At 47.4% G+C, this 22556-nt stretch overlaps 1 protein-coding gene across 4 annotated transcripts in view; it reads left to right on the forward strand.

The window, feature by feature from the left end:
* The first annotated feature begins 13097 nt into the window (after nt 1–13097).
* The window catches only part of ATP8A1 (ATPase phospholipid transporting 8A1), a 1730029-nt gene continuing 1720570 nt past the window's right edge, over nt 13098–22556 (forward strand). For 2 of the 4 annotated variants that reach the window (XM_069631739.1, XM_069631741.1), the window contains exon 1: nt 13098–13383. In XM_069631739.1, coding sequence (XP_069487840.1) covers nt 13323–13383 — 61 coding nt within the window. In that variant the 5' untranslated portion in view covers nt 13098–13322. The remainder of the gene's footprint in view (nt 13384–22556) is intronic. The other 2 variants (XM_069631738.1, XM_069631740.1) reach the window with 1 other exon arrangement.

Raw genomic sequence — 22556 nt, forward strand, 5'->3', positions numbered from 1 at the left:
GCTGGTTCAAGTCAATGAGTGATGCAATGATTCAGCTTTTCGAGATGAGCAGCAATGCGAAATCCTGGCGGTTCAATGCAGCGGTTCAAAGTTGTCTACATGTTGCTTGAGCTGGACTCTGCAGCGGTGATGTGATGTTGAGTCCGTTTGACGGTGTAACAACAGCGGTTTGCCGTTTGAAGGCAAGTGGCAATGGCAGCACCACGGGCCCTGAATGTAAGAAAGCTACAAACACAGTTTGAACGCAGTTTGAGTTGGTTCACGTACTCTTCAAGTGATGAAAAATGGGAGACCTGACTGATTTAGCCCTCTAGATCCTGTGAGTCCCACTGCAGGGGGTTATAGGGAAAGGTGAATCTGTTCAGTTTCTGCTCCTCTTGCAGCCTAGGGAGATTTGCAAGCAGGGTGGTAGGCCTTAGTACACAGCAAAGTTAACCCCCCCCCCCCCACAACCTCCAATGTGCTCTGGGAGTGGGCAGAACTGCTTCTGCCTTGGAGCACTCCTTCACCTCATTGACTGAGGACTTTGGAAAAGACAACTGTCCCAAAAGAGGTCTGAATAAATTCTTCTTTAAGTCCAGTTATGAATCAAACAAGGGAGGTGGCCCCCTCATTTGTAGGTAAAAGGTCACAGAGAACTGGATAAAAGCAAGACTGCTTTAAGAGGCCCAATGCATGTCTTTGTGACAAGTAACCCGTGATTTATGATGTCATACTCATCCTTTTTTGCAGAAAGTAAAGGGGACAGGATGGAGAAAAGCCCACAGAAAATTGAGATGGGTGAATCCTTCCTCAAGCCCATTTGTGCTTTCTGGCTGTCCTAACTCTGTCCCTTACCCAGCCTGCAGCTTCAAAGGCTCTCTGGGATGCACCCCCCTAGTTTGAGCCAGGCCTCTGTTTATGAAATTGTCTCACCAATGCCAGGATTTCAGCACCTCTCCAGCTGGGAGATCCCAGGCCTGGCAAGGGAGGAGTTACCTTTCCTCCCAGAGAGTCAACGGAGGTATGCATCCTGCCTTTTGTCCCATTCACTGGAATGCAGACAGGCAGGTGCCTGAAATCCTCAGAGCCTCCTGTAGCTGGTCTGATCTCATAGTGGTTGCACTTGTATGCTACAAATCAGGTGCAGCTTAGATAATTGTGTGAAGTACAAGCCACCATACCAGAACCTAGGTATGGCCAATCTTTACAGATAATCCTGCCACCAGGTTGGTGGTTTATCATAATTACAGGTTTTGACAGAGATGTAGACAAAAATGCAACCTCTGCACTACAGTGACTTGGCTGTCAGAGCAGTTGTGAAACAAGGTGCCTGTGGCCTAATAACCGTCTCTCTGCCACTGGAGTGCAGAAGCTGGAGATTAGGATACTGATGCTGCAGGGAAAAGGTGCACACTATACTTTCGGCATTAAGTTTACTGACCGGGGGTCTGCTTAGCAGACTACTCTTTCTGAGGTGGATTACCCACAACTTTGAATTATTGATATAAAATCAAAGAAGCTAGGGATTTAACACCATTGTTGGATAGACATCCTTCACAAGCACTGGGTTATTGTCCAGAGGAGAACCCGGTTTGTTATAACTGCTTCCATACAATTCTGGTGATATCATAGAATAGGACGAACCCGAATTCACCAGCATTTCCAGCTCCCCCCCTTTGACCCTCAATGTTGCATGGGCTACTCTTTTTCAACCCTTACATTTGCAACAAAAGGCCTCTGGCTTCCCCTCGATGAATGCTTCTCTCATCTACCAGTCTAACCGATGGCCTAGGAACATCAGCCATTTCCAGGCCTAGTCTTTCTGACCTGTATGGGGTTGCCCTGCATTGTCTTGCAAGATGCTCCCTCAACCCGCACTGACTGCATTCCACATTGAAGGTTCCACATTGAAGGCTGGACATTCTGTGCTTTAGCACCTTGAAGCATTTGTTGCACTAGATGGAATTGCCAAGAAAATACTTTGGACCCAATACCCAGACAGACTCAAAGGAGATGGTAAAATACTGCTTTAATCAATCGATTCACGCAAGATCACGCTGTTTTATCATTTATGTGTGTCTTATATAATTCTAGAAGCATCATCTATGGCAACATTTTACTTGGCAAACTTCAAAAATCTATCGTGGGGTGGTATTGGATTAGGGGATTGTGTCTACATGTGGAAAATGTGTGTGTTAGTCCCTCATTGTTGGTCTCTTTTCTGTGAGACACATCCTGAGCTACTTCTAATCACATGGTGTAGGGTACTCGTCATAGCAATACAGGTGGCAGTGGACTAATACTTTGCAACATTGTATGAAAAAGTGCATGGCAGGCTATTCTTATTGGTTTGCAACCCAAATCCGACCTTGGACATTCGGCTTGTTAGCAGCATCTACATAGAAACGTAATGCAGGTGGTTAGAGATACGTCAGATCTTCTTTTGTTTCCCAATTAGGCCACCATCTCTCATCGGTAGGCCTCATGCCAGTGCCTTCTGTTTGAAGACGGATCTTGCCAGTCTGCACGGTTTTGGGACATTTGAGGGAGTGTAGGTACACCGCTATTTTAGCTCTGGGTCTAATGAATAGCACTTATTTGTGAGCTCTTTGTCAGAGATGGTCAGCTGTGGGACCCTCCTGTGCCTTAATTTGGTGCTTAGCAGTGAGTACGTCAAGGTTTCGTGTCCTTATACAGGAGTTATTGCCAGTGGAGCTTACTCCTGTGCTTGAGGTTCTAGATGCTCCTCTGCTACAACCTCCTGTGTGTTACCCAGCAAGGCTCGGGCTGGAGTTGGTTTCAGTGCAGTAAATCGAGCAGCTGCACAGGCATAGTCTTGATCACACAGACGAGTTGAGTGGCTGTCATCCCCACATCGATGGCAAAATCTCTATAGTGGTAAAGGTGCAGATGATTGGGCAAAATATTCGAGGCTCTTGAGCTCGTCTAAATACCTGGTGTTCTCATCATGTGATGGTGAAAAAATGCTCTGCCTCGCTGTTGATTTACATTCGGGTTTTCCCTGGGTAGTAGCTGGGTCTGTAGTTTCCTTACCAGTTGCTGCAGCTCCTCAATCTCTTTCTGCTGAGAAATGGCATGGTTGGGAGCTGGGATCTTGCTTTGGACAGGGGGACTCTGGGCATTGACATTGCTGGTTTCTTCTTCCAAAGCTCTTATTGACCTAAGTAGATCTTCATAGGGAGGAGGTGTGTTCAGTTTTTCACACAGTCTCAGTTGTAGGATGGGTATGACAGCGTCTTTGGCCCCTCTAAGTATGTCCTTTAAGCGACACTGGTTCAATTGGGAAGTCTCTACTCCTCCCCTTTGATGTGCCAGGAGTAAAATGTGTTCAATTCTCAAAAGGAACTCAGATCATTTCTCTACCGGCTTCAGAGAGGTGGCATGGAACCTCATCATCAAATCTTTCCCAGGTTCGGTAGTGCCGAACGATCCTTCCAGTGCGCCCATCACTTGCAGGGAAGTTGGATCAGTGTTCACAGGGATTGTACTGTCTCTAGTGTAGGTCCTCGCAATGCCTCTATCAAGCGTCTCCTCTTTTCTTGAACTGACACTTTTCAGTCATGTAGCATAAGTTGAGCGAGGTCGGCCCTTACTTCTTAACCCTCTTGTCCTTTGGACACTGGTTTTTCTCCTGAAAAGGGGCGCAACCGGGTGATATGATATGATATAATATGGCATGGCATTGATAACGCGCCTATACACAGGTGTTTCAAGGCGCGACGAGGCGAAAGGGGAGGAACAAGGGGAGACAGACAACGATCCTACTAGGCCAGGTGTCATTCAGATCGCGCAAGTGCAGGGGTGGGGGAGGGGGAAAAGTGCAAGGGGAAGGGGAGGGGGGGAAGTGCAGTACAAGGTAAGTGGCGTAAAGTAATACATAAATAGGGCCAGCTGTTGGCAAGTGCAAGGTAAGTGCAGAACAAGTGCTGGAAAGGGGGGGGCTGTAGGGATACAGAGACAGTCCCGCAGTGCAGAGGGGATTCCAGGGCATCAGTGCAAGTGGAGAGTGGCTGGGCCCAGGACCGAGGCCATTAAGAATGGTCCAGTTGCAGAATCAGTGCAGTTTCAGTGAAGAATATTAGCTGTTCAGCAGGGGAGAGGGAGAGAGAAAGCAGAAGCAAAGAGGAAGGTTTTGAGGTGCTTCCGGAACCGGAGATGGTTCTCCTCAAGTTTCAGGGAGGCAGGAAGGCTGTTCCAGAGGGAGGCCCCTGCCGTGGAGAGAGATCTACCCCCAGCTCGTTGCTTCGAGAAGCGGCTGACCCTGAGGGAGTTGGAGGCGGATGAGCGAAGGGCTCGGGAAGGAAGATATTTGGGAAGAGAGAGTTGAAGGTATTTAGGACCAAGGCCCCAGAAGGCCTTGTGGACAGTGCAGAGGGTTTTGAACTTTATCCTCGCAGCCACTGGGAGCCAGTGTAGAGATTTCAGTCCTGGAGAGATACGGTCCCTGGGTTTGAGGCCAAGGACAAGTCTTGCAGTTCTGTTCTGGATGAGTTGCAGAGGGCGGAGAGTGGAGGCAGGCAGATTAAGATAGAGGCTGTTACAGTAATCCAGCTTCGAGAGAACCAGGGCTCGGGAGACAGTGAGCTTCTGGGGGAAGGAGAGGAAGGGAAGAATACCTCTGAGGAGGTGCAGCTGGTAGTGTGACTTCATAGCGACGTCAGAAATATGAGGAGAGAAGGAGAGTGTGGAGTCGAAGATGACCCCAAGGTTTTTTGCATTGCAGGTAGGAGCAGGGAGGGGGCCAAGGGAGGCAGGCCAGAGAGCTGCAGGGAAGGAGGGAGTGGGTGTACCGATGAGTAGAATCTCAGTCTTACTGGCATTAAGGCAGAGGTCATTGGCAGCACACCATTCCTGGATAGCAGACAGACAGTCAGGGATGAGGGAAGGAGAAGGGGAGGGTGAGGGTAGCCTGAAAATGAGCTGGGTATCGTCCGCATAGCACTGGAAATTAGGGCAGAGAGCGGCGATGCGGTGGGCAAGGAGTGCCAGATACTGGTTGAACAGCCAGGGAGAGAGATTAGATCCCTGGGGGACACCGCAGGTGGAGAAAAAGATGTCGGAGAGGAAGGACCCCAGTTGGACCTGGGAGGGTCAATTTGAAAGGAAAGAGGTCAGCCACGCCAGAGCCTGACCAGTGATACCCAGGTTTTCACGGAGACGGTTGAGCAGGATGGCATGGTTGACAGTGTCAAAGGCAGAGGAGAGATCGAGCAGAATGAGAACACACGGAGTGTTGGAATCAAGGTTCAAGAGCAGTTCTTCACGGATGTTCAGGAGAGCAGTTTCCGTGCTTCTGGCAGCTCTCAAACCAGATTGATGGTCATGAAGACTACCAACAGATTCAGCATGGAGGTTAAGCTGGGAGATGGCCAGTTTCTCCAGGAGCTTGCCCAGGAAGGGAGTGATGGAGATAGGGCGATAGTTAGCTGGGCAGGAGGGGTCGGAAGAGGGTTTCTTGAGAAGAGGGTGCACAAGGGAGTGCTTGAGGGGGGAAGGGAAGACCCCAGAGGCGAAGGAGTGGTTGCAAAAGTCAGCCAGGGCAGGAGCCAGGGAGTCGATGTGGTCCTTGATAGTTTTGGAGGAACAGGGGTGAACCTGTTTAGACGAGACTTTCATAGATCGGACTTGTCTGGAAACCTCGTCAGCAGAGAAAAGTGGAAAGGCAGAGAAAGAGGGAGGAGGGTTGACTGCAGAAGGGCCAGAGGAAGAGCCGGGAAGGGAGGGAGGGAGGTGAAAGGAGGAGAGCGAGGACAGGATGTCCTGAGTTTTAGAGATGAAGTGGGAGGCCAATGCAGTGCAGAGGGCCTGGGAGGGGACAGGAGAGGTAGAGACTGCAGCAGGGTTGGCCAGCTCCTTGCAGATTTTAAAGAGTTCGGCGGAGTTGTTAGATGCCGCAGAGATGCGGGCTTGGATAAGGGCTCTCTTCTTGGTGAGAACGGAGAGCCGATACTGCCTTTGGAGCAGGCGGCAGGCCAGTTTGTCTGAGGATGAACATGAAGCACGCCATTTCCTCTCTGCAACCCTGCACTTGCGTTTTAGGGTGGCGAGATCCGAGTCATACCAGGAGTTACATTTGGCTTTGGCCTTCAAGCGGATTCTCATGACGGGGGCAAGGATATCAAGAGTAACAGATATAGCAGAGTGGAGCATGGAGAGCGCTGTGTCAGGGTGGGAGTCAGCCGAAGGGGCGGGGGGGCGAGAAGGTAGCAGCGAAAGCCTCAACTGACACACGCTTCATGGGTCGGATGACCGAGAAGGTGGGTGGCAGTGAAGAGGGTGGCTTTGCCTGTGGGGTAGGGAGGGTGAGGTGGGAGGATAGGAGAAAGTGATCACTCCAGGAGAGAGGAGTGGAGAGAGGGACGGAGAGGGGAAGGTCAGAAGAGATCAGAGCATCAAGAGTGTGCCCAGCAGAGTGAGTAGGCCCAGACGGGAGAATAGAGAGTGAGAGAGAGTCGCAGAGGTCACGAAAGAGAGCAGTGGGGGGACTGGAGGCATCAAGGTGGATGTTGAAGTTGCCAAGAAAGAGGAGTTGAGTGGTTGAGGACAGGAGTGAGGAGGAGAGGTCAGCCCACTCAGAGAGGAAGGAGGAAATTTGACCAGGTGGCCGATAGATAGTAGCCACGGTAAGGGAATGGCTAGGAGAGAGAGAGAGTCAGCAGACAAGACATTCAAAAGAGGAGTAGGTCTGCGTAGGAGTGACAGTGGCAGGAATCCACTCAGGGAAGATAAGGGCAACACCACCCCCTGCACGGTTAGGCCTGGGCATGGAGAGGATCTTGTAACCGTCAGGTAGGAGTGTGTCAAAGCTGGTGGCAGAGCTGGCTGTGAACCATGTCTCAGTGAGACAGAGGACGTCGAGGTCCAGTTCCTCAAGAAGGTGACAGATATCAGAGGAGTGCTTGATGGCAGAGCGAGAATTTAGAGTGGCAATGTGGAGAAGGTTGCCCTCCTTGAAGAACTTCCGGGGAGGGGTACAGATCAGAGGTACGCCCTGCGGAGGTGTTGAAGAAGGAGGTGAAGAAGGAGCACGAGAGGGGGCAGGGAGGGAGGGTAGAGGCAAGGTAGCCAAGGATAGAGGAGGGGGGACAGCAGGAGAGGAGAGGAAGTTGATGAGGTGTGGGAAGCGTCTATCAAAGAGGAGAAGGTTGGCCTGAGGGCCTTGGACCAAGATGGTCCCATTAGCGTAGACATTGATGATGGCCTTAGCTACCATGTTCACTAATCAAGGGCAACCATGCTCGTCGCTCCATAGTTACTCTAACTGCTTCAGCCACTGCAGCAGCAATGACAATGGCATCCTTGGTGGGGGGTCGTAGCTTCTGGGCAGAGAGGTATTCCTGGGCAAGCATCTAAATGCCACACATGGCAAGTAAACACAGTTTCCCCACCTTGGATTTCTGTGGGCAAAGTTTTACCTGTAAGAGAAACTCCACCATAACATAGCATATAACATTTGGCATCTGGCCTAGGTATGCGGCCCACACTTTCCCTTTACCAGTGATTGATTCTAAGGGACCAGTTATGTCTAATACTTTGTCTGTTGTAATGTGTAGCGGAACCTCACCTATGATGAAACAGGCCTCGGTTCTTAGCTCCTAACACATATTCATGCGCCATTGTGACTATGTGTAAATAACTACTAAGATTTGACAATGCGCCTGAATGGGTGAAACCCCCTGGGATCTCAGCAGTGCAGTCCCTCCAAAAGTGTAAGGTGTTTTTCCCCATTAGTCTGTAGGAATAAGGAAGTTGCAACCTGTAGGAGACCTGAGCATAGGAGTCTAACACCTTACTGCACACGTGCAAAATATGAAAAACCAAGGGGGATAATGGATGAACCACCATGAGGGCCTAGAGTTGGTTAGCCCAAATGACTGACAGCTGTACTGGTGCCTCTGATTAAATATACAGACACAGTCTTACTTCTTATAACAAGCGTGAACTGCCTTTGTGTATGTAAATGAACTCTGTCAAACCAATCCTCTGTACATATGAACAATATTACACCACTGTGCCCCTAGCTGAGGCGCTCTATGCTAGTACATGAAAGGAAGAATACATTACAGTTCTCATTCCATCACTTTCATTAGCATTCATTACATATTTGCTGCCGTAATATTGAAATAGGTCCTGGGGTGGTCCCTGAGGACAGGTGCATTCACATTTGGTAAATAACAGATTACATAGGTCCGTGAGGTCACCTTGAGAACGAGTGCATTCACATTTGGTAAATAAATAATCAAATGGACCTATGGTGATCACCTTGAGAATAAATATATTCACAGTTGGTAAATAAATAGGTAAATAAATCAGTGAGGTCACCTGCAAACAAGTGCATTCACATTTAGTAAATATGTAATCAAATATATGTGTGGTCACCTGAGAACAAGCGTATTCACATTTGTTAAATAAATAATCAAATATATCTGTGGGGTCACATGAGAACAAGCGCATTCACATTTGGTAAATAAATAATCAAATATATCAGTGTCGTGATTCCTGCCCCTCATGTCCCCAGCCCTCCAAGATGTCAGGCTGGAGCCAGGCCACGATCACCTACATGGCCCTCAAGGGCCTCTCCATCCCGCCAAAGACCCACTTGGAGTCAGACTTGGCGCTTGTGGCACCAGACTCACTCACTCCCATAGGATAACATTGGGGATTGGACTTGTAGTGCATTGATGGGGACAAGATGGATGCCCCCACATATTTCGGTTCCCAGAACTGCACGTGCGGTCTAGTCTTTTGGGTGTGGTTCAGCCCAGAGACACCTGGGATACCCAGAGACTATTTAAGCCACACCCAGGCTGAGAAACATGCTTTGCGTTTTCTGCACCTGCAGCGTGACACTCACCGTGTTCGGATCGGTCTCCAGTAGACCTGCATCTTTCTTCTGCGCTCAGCTCCTGCAAGAACAAGAACACCGTTAGGAACAGCCTTACCTTGCAGCGCTTCTGCCCATCAGTCATAGCTCCTTCTGTTCTGCGGGCATCTTCGGCGGTGTCATTCCCATCCCGGCACGCCGCTTCCTAAGGACAAGGGAAAAGAACAGAAAAAAGGCATTAGTAAGCATTCTGCAAATCTTTGCTTATTTTTAAATACTGTACGAGCTTCAAACGGTTACCTGAATCCCAGGCGCTCTGGGGGAACTCTGTTTCCAGAACTTCTCATCCATCTGCAAGAGGGAAAAGACACTCCAGGTTAGCGTGGAAACATCTAGAGGCGCCGCATACTGCGCTTACCCACTGCATTTGTTCTTCATAACCGGCATCCACGCTGAAAACGTCACGGCACCTAAAAGACACAGAAAAAGAACTCAGTTCAATGCAAATACGAAAGGGGTGCATCGCGCATCGCGCTCTCACTCACCTTCAGTGCTACTCATCTCAGCAGCACGCCGCCATCCCCGGGCGCGGCCATCATCCAATGAAGGAAAGGAACAAAGTTAGAGAACTATTCAAAAGACTCATTATACTTACCTGTTGGACTCTTGCCAGTTAAGTAACTAGGCAGCAACGAGCCTGCATCAATCAACGTGCCCCTGCGCTGAAAGCAGGACGGAGAGCACACTTTCCAAGAAAACAAGGTGAGCTGTGCATCAAAGGGAAAGGTTGGACCCCGAAGAAGAAGGGGTTCAAGCACAGAGAGACAATAGGGAGTTAAACTCTACCAATCCTGTGTTTCAGGCCCAGTCTCCAGTCGAATAGCCTCCAGGGAAGGGTTCGAGGTCAGAACAGGCTGAGTGACGTCCCCGTGGATAACAGGTGAGCGTTACAATCAGTGGAGTCACCTGAGAACAAACGCATTCACATTTGGTAAATAATCAAATATATCTGTGGGGTCACCTGAGAACAAGCACATTCACATTTGGTAAATAAATAATCAAATATCTGTGGAGTCACCTGAGAACAAGCGCATTCACATTTGGTAAATAAATCATCAAATAAATCAGTAGAGTCACCTGAGAACAAACGCATTCAAATTTGGTAAATAAATAATCAAATATATCTGTGGGGTCATCTGAGAACAAGCGCATTCACATTTGGTAAATAAATCATCAAATATATCAGTGGAGTAACCCGAGAACAAACACATTCACATTTGGTAAATAAATAATCAAATATATCTGTGGGGTCACCTGAAAACAAGCTGTTAGGGTAATTTCTGTGGCCGGCAGAGCCGTGTCAAGGTTCCACGGCCTCCTAGCTCACGGGAGGCCCTAACTCCCTGGTCCCAAGAAGTCGAGGTCCACACAAGGAGCAAAGAGTTACTGTGGTTTATTATGCGAAACGCACAGGGGTCATATGCATGAACAACATTCAAGCACATCTTGCCACATTCTGGCTTGGAGGCCAGTTTTGTATCATGTGATGCAATAACCTTTGTCACTCAGCAGACTCCCTCCAAAACCGATTGGGGCCTAACATTGGCCCCTGAGCAGTAGGTCCACTATAGGACCCTATAGAGAAGAATGGTTATTGGACATTGCTGTGTCAGGTGGTGTACTTGGATAATCCCTGAAAGTTGCTACTGCTAAATAGTTACAGTAAGGAAACCCAGTGATTGGTTGACAACCCTCGCCATCTACCCCCAGAACCCAGTGTCCTGATTGGCCAGGCTGTGGGCCCCCAAGTATGGGATAATCTCTGTTCCGAGCACGTGAGACATCTGTTCCCACCTCATGTCTACTATGTCTCAGCCAGTTGAAACTATGTGTCTGCCTATTACAATAGTGTGTGGACGACTACTGCCATGAGAGCGTTCCATTCTCATCGTCCGAGGTGGCTGGAGGTATCGAGTATTTTGCAAGTCGCTGTCTGGCTGTGGGGCGGTAGCTCGTTCCCAGCCTCCGAGTCTTGGCCCGTTCTCAGCTCGGCTGAGTCACGTGGTTTGAGACCACACTTACAAGCTCAATTGCCTAGAATTTAGTGTGTATTTTGCAGGGAATATTCTTTGCTGCAGCCGAAGTCACCTTGGCTCGGGATGTGGAATGTTGCCTTGCAACCTAGTGGCCTTGGCAGCCTGTTGCTCACGCCGGGTTTTGTTCTGCTAGACAGCACCTAGCGGCTTGGGGTTTGTCTGAAACCGTTGCAGCCTACTGTAGTCACCTATGGCCTTCTCACGCTTCCATTATGGAGTTCTCATAGTGTCCATAGGTTAGTGAGAGTTTTACGGTTGGTCAGGTCCCTTGAGTGCTCCTGTCCTTCCTTACGGTTAGTTGCATGTAAGCATCTGCAAGCATATACACAAGCTCTTCTTTGCTTCTTGCGGTTCTTTGGTGCTCTAGCGCCTAATGTCAAAATAATAAACGTGTTGATAGTGTGTATCTGTCACCGTCCGCTATCTGATTGAACTGTACATGTTCTTCGTGTAGATTGGTGATTGTCCCAATAATGCAGATTCCGTGTGTGCTTCATGTCTAACGGGGTGCACAATGGCATCTTCAGTTTGATGACGTTAGTTAAGTCTGTTCATGCGGTTGTCTCCAGCTTTATCTTGTGTCTTTTCGTCCACTCTAGGCAGAGTTTGTGTTGTAGCAGGAGCATATAATCTGCCGGTAGGGTACCTTTCACGGTAGTTGTCCAGTACTGGGGATCAGCATAAGTGCATAGGATCGGCGGCCAGGTTGTTGCTGGTGTTTCTTCCAGTTAGGGGGGGGGGTCGTCCGGGACTGGGGGTCTGCTCGGAATTTTCCCTCTTCAAAGAACACTCACATTTGTTAAATAAATAATCAAATATATCTGTAGGGTCACCTGAGAACAAGCACATTCTCATTTGGTAAATAAATAATCAGATACGTCAGACCTACGGGTGGGGGCCCATCCCTGACACAACAGAGGACGGTATGGAGCTCCCTTCTCTGCTCGTCTCTCCCAACCCTCTCCCTCAGACGCTCCCCTGGGCTCTTATTTTCCGGGGAACTCTACACTTGTGTCTGTCAGCAGGGGGCTTGCGGTGGTCGTGAGGTGAAATCACCTCACAGACGGCCCCATTCCCCCTGCTGGTGAACCTACCATAATTGGCCTGGCACACACTGCGTGCCAAAACCACACAGCACGGTGAAACAGACGCGAAGGGTAAGTTAAACAAACATGCTCTCCAAAGCACGTGACACATAGCACATTGCCACAAGGAAACCCACAAGAAATGCGGGTTTTCATATAGGTGCTGTTAAGTTTGTGGCTTGGTCTTTACACCCGGTCCTTACAACATTAATGATTTAATATCAAGTGTTAAAACGTTGATAATAGGGCTGTATTGTATAGTACGCTTCACATATACAACTTTAAAGGTGAAGCTTGTGCACATACAGAGAAAGTACCACAGGGGAACAACCTTATAGTATTTATTTACAAATACCCGTTTTAAAATGATATGATATTTAAAGTCAATAGAAGTATTGGTTCTTCTTGGTATTTCAGTTAAACCGCTGGGGTTTTCACTTTTAATAACGTGTGGTAGGCACAATGTGTTGTTCAGAAGGAAGGAACACTCCAACTACACGGATTTGGTCAGGGGTTTACCGTCACAGCTGAGAGGTCCTGTCACACAGCCAACTGAAAACCCATCTCCGCCCCGAGAACCTTTATTGCTCGCCTCCCACGCCGCCACCTCCAGAGAATATCTTATCCAACAACACCCCTCTCCCGTTTGAGTCACGCCACACGGTGCGGTGTCACGTCACAGTAACAAGACGGTGGCAGAATGTCACCACCCGGCTATTGCAGCCTTTCACGCAACGACGGGCGCTTCCATTCACTTTTCATTTCTATGTTCGCATCCTTTCCCCAACTGTGGCCAGGGCGGTTCCAGTCAATGTGGGGGCGGCATGAGTACTGCCCTCTGCGGTTGCTCTGTGAGAAGGGTGGGAATGTCGGTTTGTAGTGGCGGCGCTTGTGACCCGCACGCCGCGCATTGTCTCTCTTATCCCCGCAAAGAGAGACCAGTGTGGTGCGGCTAGCGCTTTCCCCTGGGCCCTTCCAACACAACAACGGCCGCTCAGTTCTGCCAGGGGCGGAGTAGGAAGCGGGGTTAATGGCAGAGTGGCAGCGCGGTCCCGCCTCCCGCTCGGCTCCTCCCACCGCGTCCCCTCCACTCCCCTCCCCCCGGAGCCGTGCTGTGCCCATTCATTGTGTCAGTCTGAGTCCGGGCCCCTCGCGCAGGATCCCGGCCATCGGAGGGAGGGAAGCGCGCGCGTGCCTGTGGTGTGTGTGCGTGTGTCCATATGTGCCGGCGCTGGAGCTGCGGGGACGACTCTGCAGCGGGGTCAGGCGAGGTGCTAACTAGCAGGTGCAGCTTACAGGAAACCCCTCGCCAAGATGCCTGCTACTGGCAGCAGCGTGCAGAAAACCGTGTCGGAGATCCGCTCCAGGGCCGGCGGTGAGTGTCGCAGCCCCCAGGGTGGAATTGTGAGGGGGGCTGCTGTTAGTACCATGCAGCGTGTCAACACCGTCGCCGAATTGGGAAGGGAGGCGGCCGAAAGGGAAGCACTGAGTGGTCTCTAACGGTACCCTTATGTACACTTTACATGGGCTGCGTGGGTGCTAAACATGCCTTTCTCTGCAACCTGTCTTTCTGGCACAGAGCCAACCTGGGAGGTTTGCACCCTGCTTACCATTGATACCCCTCTCCGCCCCCCATGAGACGGCGCCTTCTAATAGCAGAAGCCGCCTCTCCATTGACATTATTCTAGAGGCGGTCACTTCCTGGTCTGGGCGTTTGCCTCCCCCTCGTCGCTTGACCGGCTCTCTGCTCGTTTTCATCTGCTGCAGCCCAGCTGCACTACATCTTAGTACTGATTTAGAGCTCATGCTGGTGAGATCCAGACCTAGCCACTGATGACACTGCAGTCCTACTTGGGGCCATGTCATGTATTGACGCTGCAGCCCCCCTTCACGTCTGTGCCCCAGTGCCACTGCAGCACCAGCTCCTGGTGATGGTACAGGCTTGGTTCGGCTCGTCTCTTGGCCTACAATTCATCCCCATTTCCCCGGATTGGCAACATTTTTTGCGCCTTCAATAGTCTCCTTTGGAGACAGTGCATTCATAGCTCTAGTCTAGTGCCTAGCGCTGCCACGGGCCCGCATATTCACCACCTAATGATCAAAACACTCACCACTTGCATCCCCAGTTGTTGTTCATAACGTGCCTGTCGCCGCATTTGCTTAATCACACTAGTACGTCATTGAGAAATTGCTGCTTTTTCCTCGATAACGAGTCTAGCCACCACGAGATCCGTTCTGTCATTAACAATTAAACAGGCTTTGCCATTTTTCCTTTTCCTACGCTCGTACTTCAGTGACAAACCACACGAGTCCTTTGTGTGAGAGTTATGTTCAGTGGTTTTAGATGTGAATAAATCATGCTTTATGTATACATTGTGTATTGGCAGGTTTTCTTTGCTTTTGATGTATGGCAGCGCGTGCTGCAGGTGCTATCAGTTTACCCGAATGCCTTCAAGGCTGGCGTTCTGACTCTTAGTGGCCTCAGGATCGCCACCCCTTCGTCGTTCTCTATGGCAAAGATATGGGTTAGCTGAGGGGAAAATATTTATAAAGATATATTCTTCACAGAAACACGTGAAGTCTTACCAATCATGGTTTCAAACTATCCCGTCAATGCACGCCCAAGTACATATACTACCGCATGCAGCAAAAAGCTATTTTGAACAAAATCCCTTCCTCTTTAAACTTCTGTTTTTTAGCTTATTTTAACAGGATGTACCAAAAGGAAAGGAAATCCCGTCTGCTCCCTTCAGTTGACGCTTTAATCCCGGGTATGATCTTCCTCCGTGTGGTAGAGTTTGCTTTCGAGGCAGGATTGGGCTAGCATGTCATTAGCACCCGGGCAGGATGCTCGTGTAGCCCAGTTTAGATGCCCATAGCAATGCCCACTCCGGATCCTATTCGTGTGCACAAAATCACTATAAACTTGAGGATTTTGTGGTGGGGTAGGATCCCATCTAGATTGGGGCACCAAATTATTAAACATACAGAGATAGTGATGGCTAGTATATCGTCCCCGTGCTGAATGACTGCGCACGACTGGTGGTTGCCTTTTATTCCAGCAGCCCCGTGACCTAACGCGTCACGGGTGCTTAAAGGGGAAAACACTACAGACTTGTCTCTTGCTGTGTGGCCTGCTCTCCCTGGAGGCATTAGAGAGGGAGACATACACACTAGATTTCCCTTTTGGGCCAGGCCTTGCCCATTTAGGAAAGGAGTTGAGGTGCTTACCTCAGCCCTGAGTTACAAACGGGTCATCCCTGGAGGCTTTAATGAAGCAAGTCCCAGTGGACACCCTCCTGTCAGCCTCTTTTCTTGTCATTTTGAGTCTGCCGTTCCCTCACTGGCATAGGAAGGCACTAAAAATTCAGGTCTTGACTTTAAATTAAATTTGGAACCCATTCTGAGGCCTCTATTTCCCTCCCTGGCCATGTCTTAAGTGAATTTCTTCAGGAGTGGAGGTGTCTGCAAAACGCTGTGGGTCTCTAGAAAGCAGCATGGAAGCTCTTTCTTGAAGTGTATCCGTGCTGCTGCTGCTTTAGTTTGTGTTGAAGGGATAATTGAGCCAGTCCTTGGTGGGACCAGTAAGATTGCCATAGCTCTTTTTGTTTACAAGCTGTATTAAAATACACCCCTTGCCACTGGTTCTGACCTCATGTTAAGACGGATTTCTGCACTCTGACCTGGTGGGTAGAGGTTCAGAAGGCCAGCCTAGTTTCTTGGAACACGGTAACCTTCAGGATAAGCCAGACCAATCAAGGTAGCATTGGCGGTGGTCAGGACTAGGCCTCAGGAGGGGTGAGGGTGACTGAAAGACCTCAATGAGCACACATACTAAGGGACACTTACAAATCACTCCCAGTCAGGTGTATATGTATTAAAAATACAAATACATTTATTTCAAGGCATTTGAGATTCAACACACAATAAGAAAATCACAGTAATACTTCTAAACCAACACAATCTTATCTATATACATATATACAAGACCAATGGGGTCAAAAGGGGTATTGCACGAAATGAGTCCACAACCTAGAAAGGGAAGGAAGCAGGTAGTGCAAATGGTCTTTAGGCCCTTCTGCATCAAACACAATCCTAACTGAAAGGCAGTCCAATCCCAAAGAAGAGTGGAGCCTATTGCGCAAATGTATTTGCAATGCTGGCGCACGCAGTAATGCAGATGGGGCAAAACGGGGTCTCTTGAAGGGTCTGTAGCAGCTCGGGAAGGTGGCTGAGGTGATGCAGAATAAGTTCCCACTATTCCTGGAGCGTCTACCCAACAGGGCAGAGCAGGTTCCAGAGTTCGGGAATAGTTTGCTAGTTCGCACTAGCAGTGGAAAGGAGAGAGGCCCTCAATGGCCACTTGTGCGTAAAAATGGATGGATGCACTAGGGGCCATCAGTTAGGGTTGCAATTACTCACCGACCCCCGGTGCACTCTGGACCAAACTTCGCCAGTCGAGTCCACTTTGGTTGCAGGTTCAAATGCGGCAATCTCACGTCTCTGCGTCTTTCAGCGACGAAGATACAGTGTTGATTCCCAAACAGGACAGTGGTGATTTCTCTGCTCCTGGTGGATGGATCAGGCCAGTTCCGCTGTAGCAGGCTTCAGAGCACAGAGGAGCACAGCTGCAATGGGTTTGCAAAGCTCGTCACCACGGCTGAGCGACACGGTAACCACGTATACTCTGGTTCGGGCGCACTCACTTTACTCCAGACCTGGGAACGCCATGTGTACGAAATTCGGTGTGAGAGGGCTGTGAATACAGAGCTTGCGATGCACCAAGTTTCAAGGGCCTCCTCAAAACGGCACTGGTATCAGGGCAAAGGTCCTGCGCAAGCTGGTCAGTGCACTGGTTGGCCCAGTGACACTACCGAAAAGGTTTACTTGCGGGTTTTGATGAAGGTGCTGAGAATAGTTGGTCCCACTATTCTAATGGGTCGAAGCTTCTTCGCAGACCTTCTAGGACGGCCAGCTGCAGAGGGGTCCCACAGGACTACAGCGGGTTCAGGATGCCAAACCTTCCAGCTGGTCACCAGCAGTTCCTTGACTCAGCTTCTTAGTTTCAGGATACTCTGATCCTATCCTTAATTCAGTGAGAACTCCAGAGATCAACACGGTATGTGTGTTTGGAGCCTTCTCTTATCCAAAATCTCCTTCGTGCCAAAACGAAGAGGACCCATGCAATGGAAATCTTTCCTAACACACCGGAGGGTGGAGAACCTAATGTCTTTTTTGGTAGGGTGTACCACCTGTCATTAGACCCATCAAGGGAAATGGGAAGGAAGCAGTCATATTTATAACCTCACAGAGCATGGATGTAAAAAAATACCACTTCTTTTCGGTGCACTGTTCTGTATATCTCACTACTGACAGTCATGATTGTGAGCCATTTGTTCTACAGATGCCACTGGTTTTCAGTTTACTACCCTTGAATCGGGAGTATGGAATGTATCGCTGACGGGGCAATTTACAAAACGGTATCTGTCATTCATTCAGTGCACCTGGCGTTACCAGCAGAATAATATGTGTGGTGCGGTGCCCGAATAGTAGGAACTGCTCAGAACTAATGTGCCAGTCTGCAAATATACAGTCTGCAAATATACAGATTATGAATACAGATTATGAATACATATACATATGTGTGCTTGGGTAAGTTACATCAATATTGAATTGTAAATACTCCTTTATTTGGTAACTTGGTGCTCTACTTTATCTCTGCGGCAATTGCCATTACTGTGCATAAACCACAACGTCATACATCGGGTCCTGGTGGAATACATATCTTCACCATATATCCATTGAAAGCAATTGTTAAAATATTTATACATTTTGCTATCACTAATAGAAAGAACATTGCGGCTGAAGCCTTTGTGTTTCTTATCAATTGTATCACTTCTGAAAGTACATAGTGTTTTAAAATCCTATACCCTTACAAGAGTCAGTACAATGTTTTTCATAGACCTGTTATTTGCATGCAAACCTTCTTTCTTCATGGCATACATTGATTCAGTCGCATTTTTCAAAGCGGTGAAAGGAAAGCGGAACAGAAACATAAAACGCTTTTTTTGCACACCAAACGCATACTCCGCCACCTGTCAAACCCTACAGCTGAAACATTGGTCATGCCTGTTATGTAATTACCGTACTGCAGCGCATTGCGAACGCGGAAGGCACTCGGCCCTGAAGGTAGTAGCGCAAGAGGGCAAGATTCCACATCTATATATGTAATATATACAGCCATCATACATACGGTTAACATTAATTATAAAAAGCTGGCTTCGGTTTATTGCATGCATATACAAAAGGGCACAGATAGATCCCATTTAGTAATTAAAGCTGCAGCTTCCTTATAGGCACTCTATCGGTCGATTTGTTCATAAGTACCAGCCAAAGCGATTGCTTCCACGTCTGAGGAGGCACTTAATGTTGGTAAGCCAATGTCGATAGTGTGCTGACCACACGCCTGTTTCCAGTAGGGTGAGGCCGTGCTCGCCCTTCATTAGGGACTTCACGGGTTGAATGTGGACGCTCCCCGTTCACCTGCATTTGATTTCAGTCCTGCTTCTCTACTAGGATGCTCGCAAAAGAGATCCCCAAATTCATCAAAATCTTATTCTCTGTTCATTAATGTTGACAGGAATATTTTGTTTTAACCAAGTTCCTGTGTACTTGTTGGGAGCAAGACTTTCAGAATGTGTTCTTGACAGGGGGTTCACACCTTGTCTGCACTGTGAGTTATATAACCTGTTATCTGAGCATGACATCTAGTTTTGTTTCTGTTTTCCTAATTCTAAACCGTAGTTCAAAGGAGCACAACTTTCAAAGCCACACTGCAGTATTTCTAGGTCCAGTGAAAGTGTGGTTTAGGGGAGCAGTGAACCTCTGATCAACACATCAATGCTAAGTGGGAAAGGACATATATAAGCAAGAGCTAAGTGAATATGAAAATGGCGAAACATGATAAGGATTTAGACATGCTTACTGGGTCGAGTAGTAAGAGGATTGGAATGACCAGCTGTAAGAGTATTTATCCTGTATTTTTCTTGTCTCAGACAGTCAGACCCCTAAGTGTTTCTGTTGTAGGATAACTAAAGCACAACTTGTTTACGCTGAACTAGTATTATGCTAAGGGCCCAGTGAGGTGACAATTCTCTGCCACAGGATTAAGTGCACCATCTGTTTTTCTTCAAGTGGAAGAAGGAGCCACTGTGCTGTCAAGCCACCAAAGTTGATTACTCTTATGACTATTGGTAAGCCCAAAAACCACACGTCATGATGATTTATTTATTATGATGTATAAATGTGGCAAGCACAGGGGTGTCAGTTCCCTGTGGGGGAGTAGAGCAGCTTCTAAGGGGGATTAAAGCATAATCAAATTGCACCGCTCACAGGAAGGTTTTTATTTTAAATTCTAGGGATGGTCACCTAGGGTCAGAGAGACCTGGTGGTAGGCGATATGGTGATAATTCTGTCCTTTGAGCTTGTATACATTGACAGCCTTTATTGGAGGGCTTGTTCAAGCAGTTCAGATTTTAGAGCCCTCTTTAAACTAAAAACGTTTATTCTGTTCTCTCAGTTCAAGTGTAGACTTGCCCGAGAGTGATTGGCTTTCCGTAACCTTAGTGTCGTGCCACCAAATCTTGTCTTAGTTCATATGTATCCTCTTGGTCATGGACGAGTTAAGTGTTCTTGAGTCCAGAAAATGTTGTGGTTTATCTAGAGGGCTTTACATTCTATTTTCTGTCCCACTGGGAGTGATTGTAGGGACTTGAAGGCTGTAGTTATGGTCTGTGCTCTTTATTCCCATTTGAAATCGCTATAGAATTTAGAACTAGTTGAATTTGTTTAGAGAGATCATTTGCTAAGATCAGGGCACAACTCATTGCAGTAGCCTACTTTCGCTCCGTGACAGAGCTTGGATAGGCTATATTTGATAGTTTATATTTTAACAGCAGATAATTGCTTCCTAAAGTTGAAAAGGATATGGAAAAGGAAAAGGAAATGTGCATTCCTTGTGGAGCCCTGATCCTGTAAGCGAAGAAAAGGTTAGGATAGAACAAAACTCCCAAAAAACAGGCTTTGCTAGACGTGTAGGAGGGTGGCCCAGGGTGATGGGTTATTATACAGGATATGAGTTATGGAGGTGGGACGCATGTTGAACATTGATGTTGCGCATGAAGCTTGTTTAATATGGCTTTTGGTGACCGAGATACAAGAACAAATATTGATGCACCTTTTAAATCCTAATGAAACACCTAATTCTAATAAGGACATTTAGAAAACCATTCTGTAGTCTTCTGCTATGGCGCAGTGCCATACCCGACAGTCCCCTCTGTAACTATCCGCGAGACATCAGGTTTTGTGCTTCCATGAGGATAATATAGTGGCTACCTTCTGTGGATGTGGAATAATGTTAGTTTCCTTTGAAAATATAGCAAACCTCATTTGATCACCTATTTTTAAAGCCAGTGCCTCTTGTTTAGCATAAAAGCAAGGAAAACCATTACTAGTGAGTGAGGGGGTCTTGGCTGTACTACAGATCCCTAATGGAATAAAGATTGTCATCCTCCCCCGGCTTAGGAGTCCAAATAACTAAGCCAACGTTTTGCAGTAGGCTCACTAATATTTAGTGCCTTTAGCCTCCCTTGGTTCACTTAAAGGCAAAACAGCAGAACCAATTACACAACCACATTTCCCTTCAAGAATGTCATCTTCAGGCCACAAAACCTCTGAGCCACAGTGGCACCCTTTGTAGACTTAAGGTTACTATCCCTAACCTATATTGTATGATGATGTTAATTTAATCATAATTGCTCTGGCATTTTAATGGTATTAAGCTACTCCTATTTTAGGAATGGATTTCGTTTCTGGACATTACATTCTCTCTTAACTGTCTCTTTATTATTGCTCTGGTGTTTATTGAGCGGGGACCTAGCTTCAGGAAGTAATTGGACGCTTTACAATCGTAGGGGGAAGAACAAGATGAGGGATGCAGAGAAACGAGCGAGCAGGGACTTCACAGGGATAGGGGAGGGCGGGCAATTGGCAGCAATAATTCTACAAGCAATCGGGGAAGAAACAGTGGGGAGCAGATCACAGGTAGGATGGGGGGTGGAGAGTTTTTGGACCTAGGTGTTTGGAGGGAACCATTCATTGTTGAAGAGGGTCTTGAGTTCCTTTGTGAACTATAGAAGAGGGGGGGGGAGTCTGTTCACAAGGAGGTTTCAGAGTCTTGGGGCATCGACATAGAAGGTCTGTCTTCTGGTTCATTCCTTCCTGCAGTAGCAAAGTTTAAGTCTGCACATGTCTTTACTTCCGATGGATCATAGGCCTCTGTAGATGCTGAGTTTCTCACTGAAACAGATCTGGGCCTTTTGGTTGACAGCCTCATTGTGACTGTTAACTTCATCAAAATCACTTTTATAGAAAGTATGAGTTTGCCCCATTTGGCAAAGGTAATTCTAGGGCAGTCACAAGCTGAGCCGGAGTGTACATTCATTTTGTTGCATTAGCCTTATATCTTCCATTCCTGTATAGCCAGTGACTTCCTCACAGGATCTTTTTGTATTGTCATTGCATATCTTGCTTCAAATACTACATATGGTAAATTCTGATATTCTGCAGGCCACATCCTTTGATGGATAAAGGCATTGAGATGGGCATTGTGTAACATCTATATTGTGTTGGGTTCTGCTCACTGAGATTTATATTTGGGGCAGGAGATGTATCGCACTTAGATGGATTGTTGGGGGTAGGAAATGTATCGCACTTGGATGGATTGTTGGGGGTAGGAAATGTGTGCAGGTGAACATTGCTGAATAGAATTGCATGCAGCCTTAATTCTGTAAACTCAGTGTCATTGTCCTATAGACTGACCAGTCGGCCTTCTTGCTAGCAACTCTAAAGTTGCTCAGCTTAGCAGGAATAATCCGTATCTCATGAAGTGGTTTGAGAAATTCTCTCAGGATGTTGCTTTTTTTGCACAGTAGGAGCTTGTTAGCACAATGATTGTTTACATATAGTTCTTGTATTTGAGGAACTCCCTCATGATGTGATCTATTTTGCACAACCTCTGCTTATTTACAGATTAATGATTGTCCTGAACAGTATTTGAGTGTTAGAAATTCTTTTACGAAGCTGCCTTTTTGCACACTATTCGTGTAATTGCACAGTAATGAGTGCTTTGGCATGTTATCTGGGTGTGAGGAATACCCTCATCAAGCTGCATACTTTGAATAACATCTGCCTAGTTTCACACTAATGAATGTCCCAAAAATTATTTGTGTTTGAGAATTTTGGAACAGTATCTGTTTCCCTTTATAAGTCCCTATGTATGCCTTTACTGCTTTTGAGTATGTATATTAATGCTATATTAGATGATATCAAATATATGTCCAATATCTATGTTTTTAATGTCTATAATAACTCATCTCAGTTATATGTAATGATATGATTGTGAGGATTTTGTGTAAGGTTGACTGGTTTCAGCCAGAATCACAATTAAAAAAAAAAAAATATATATATATATATATATATATATATATA

The sequence above is a fragment of the Ambystoma mexicanum genome, chromosome 6q (genome assembly GCF_040938575.1).
Source record: "Ambystoma mexicanum isolate Mex_15411 chromosome 6q, UKY_AmexF1_1, whole genome shotgun sequence".
Classification (NCBI taxonomy): Eukaryota; Metazoa; Chordata; class Amphibia; order Caudata; family Ambystomatidae; genus Ambystoma; species Ambystoma mexicanum.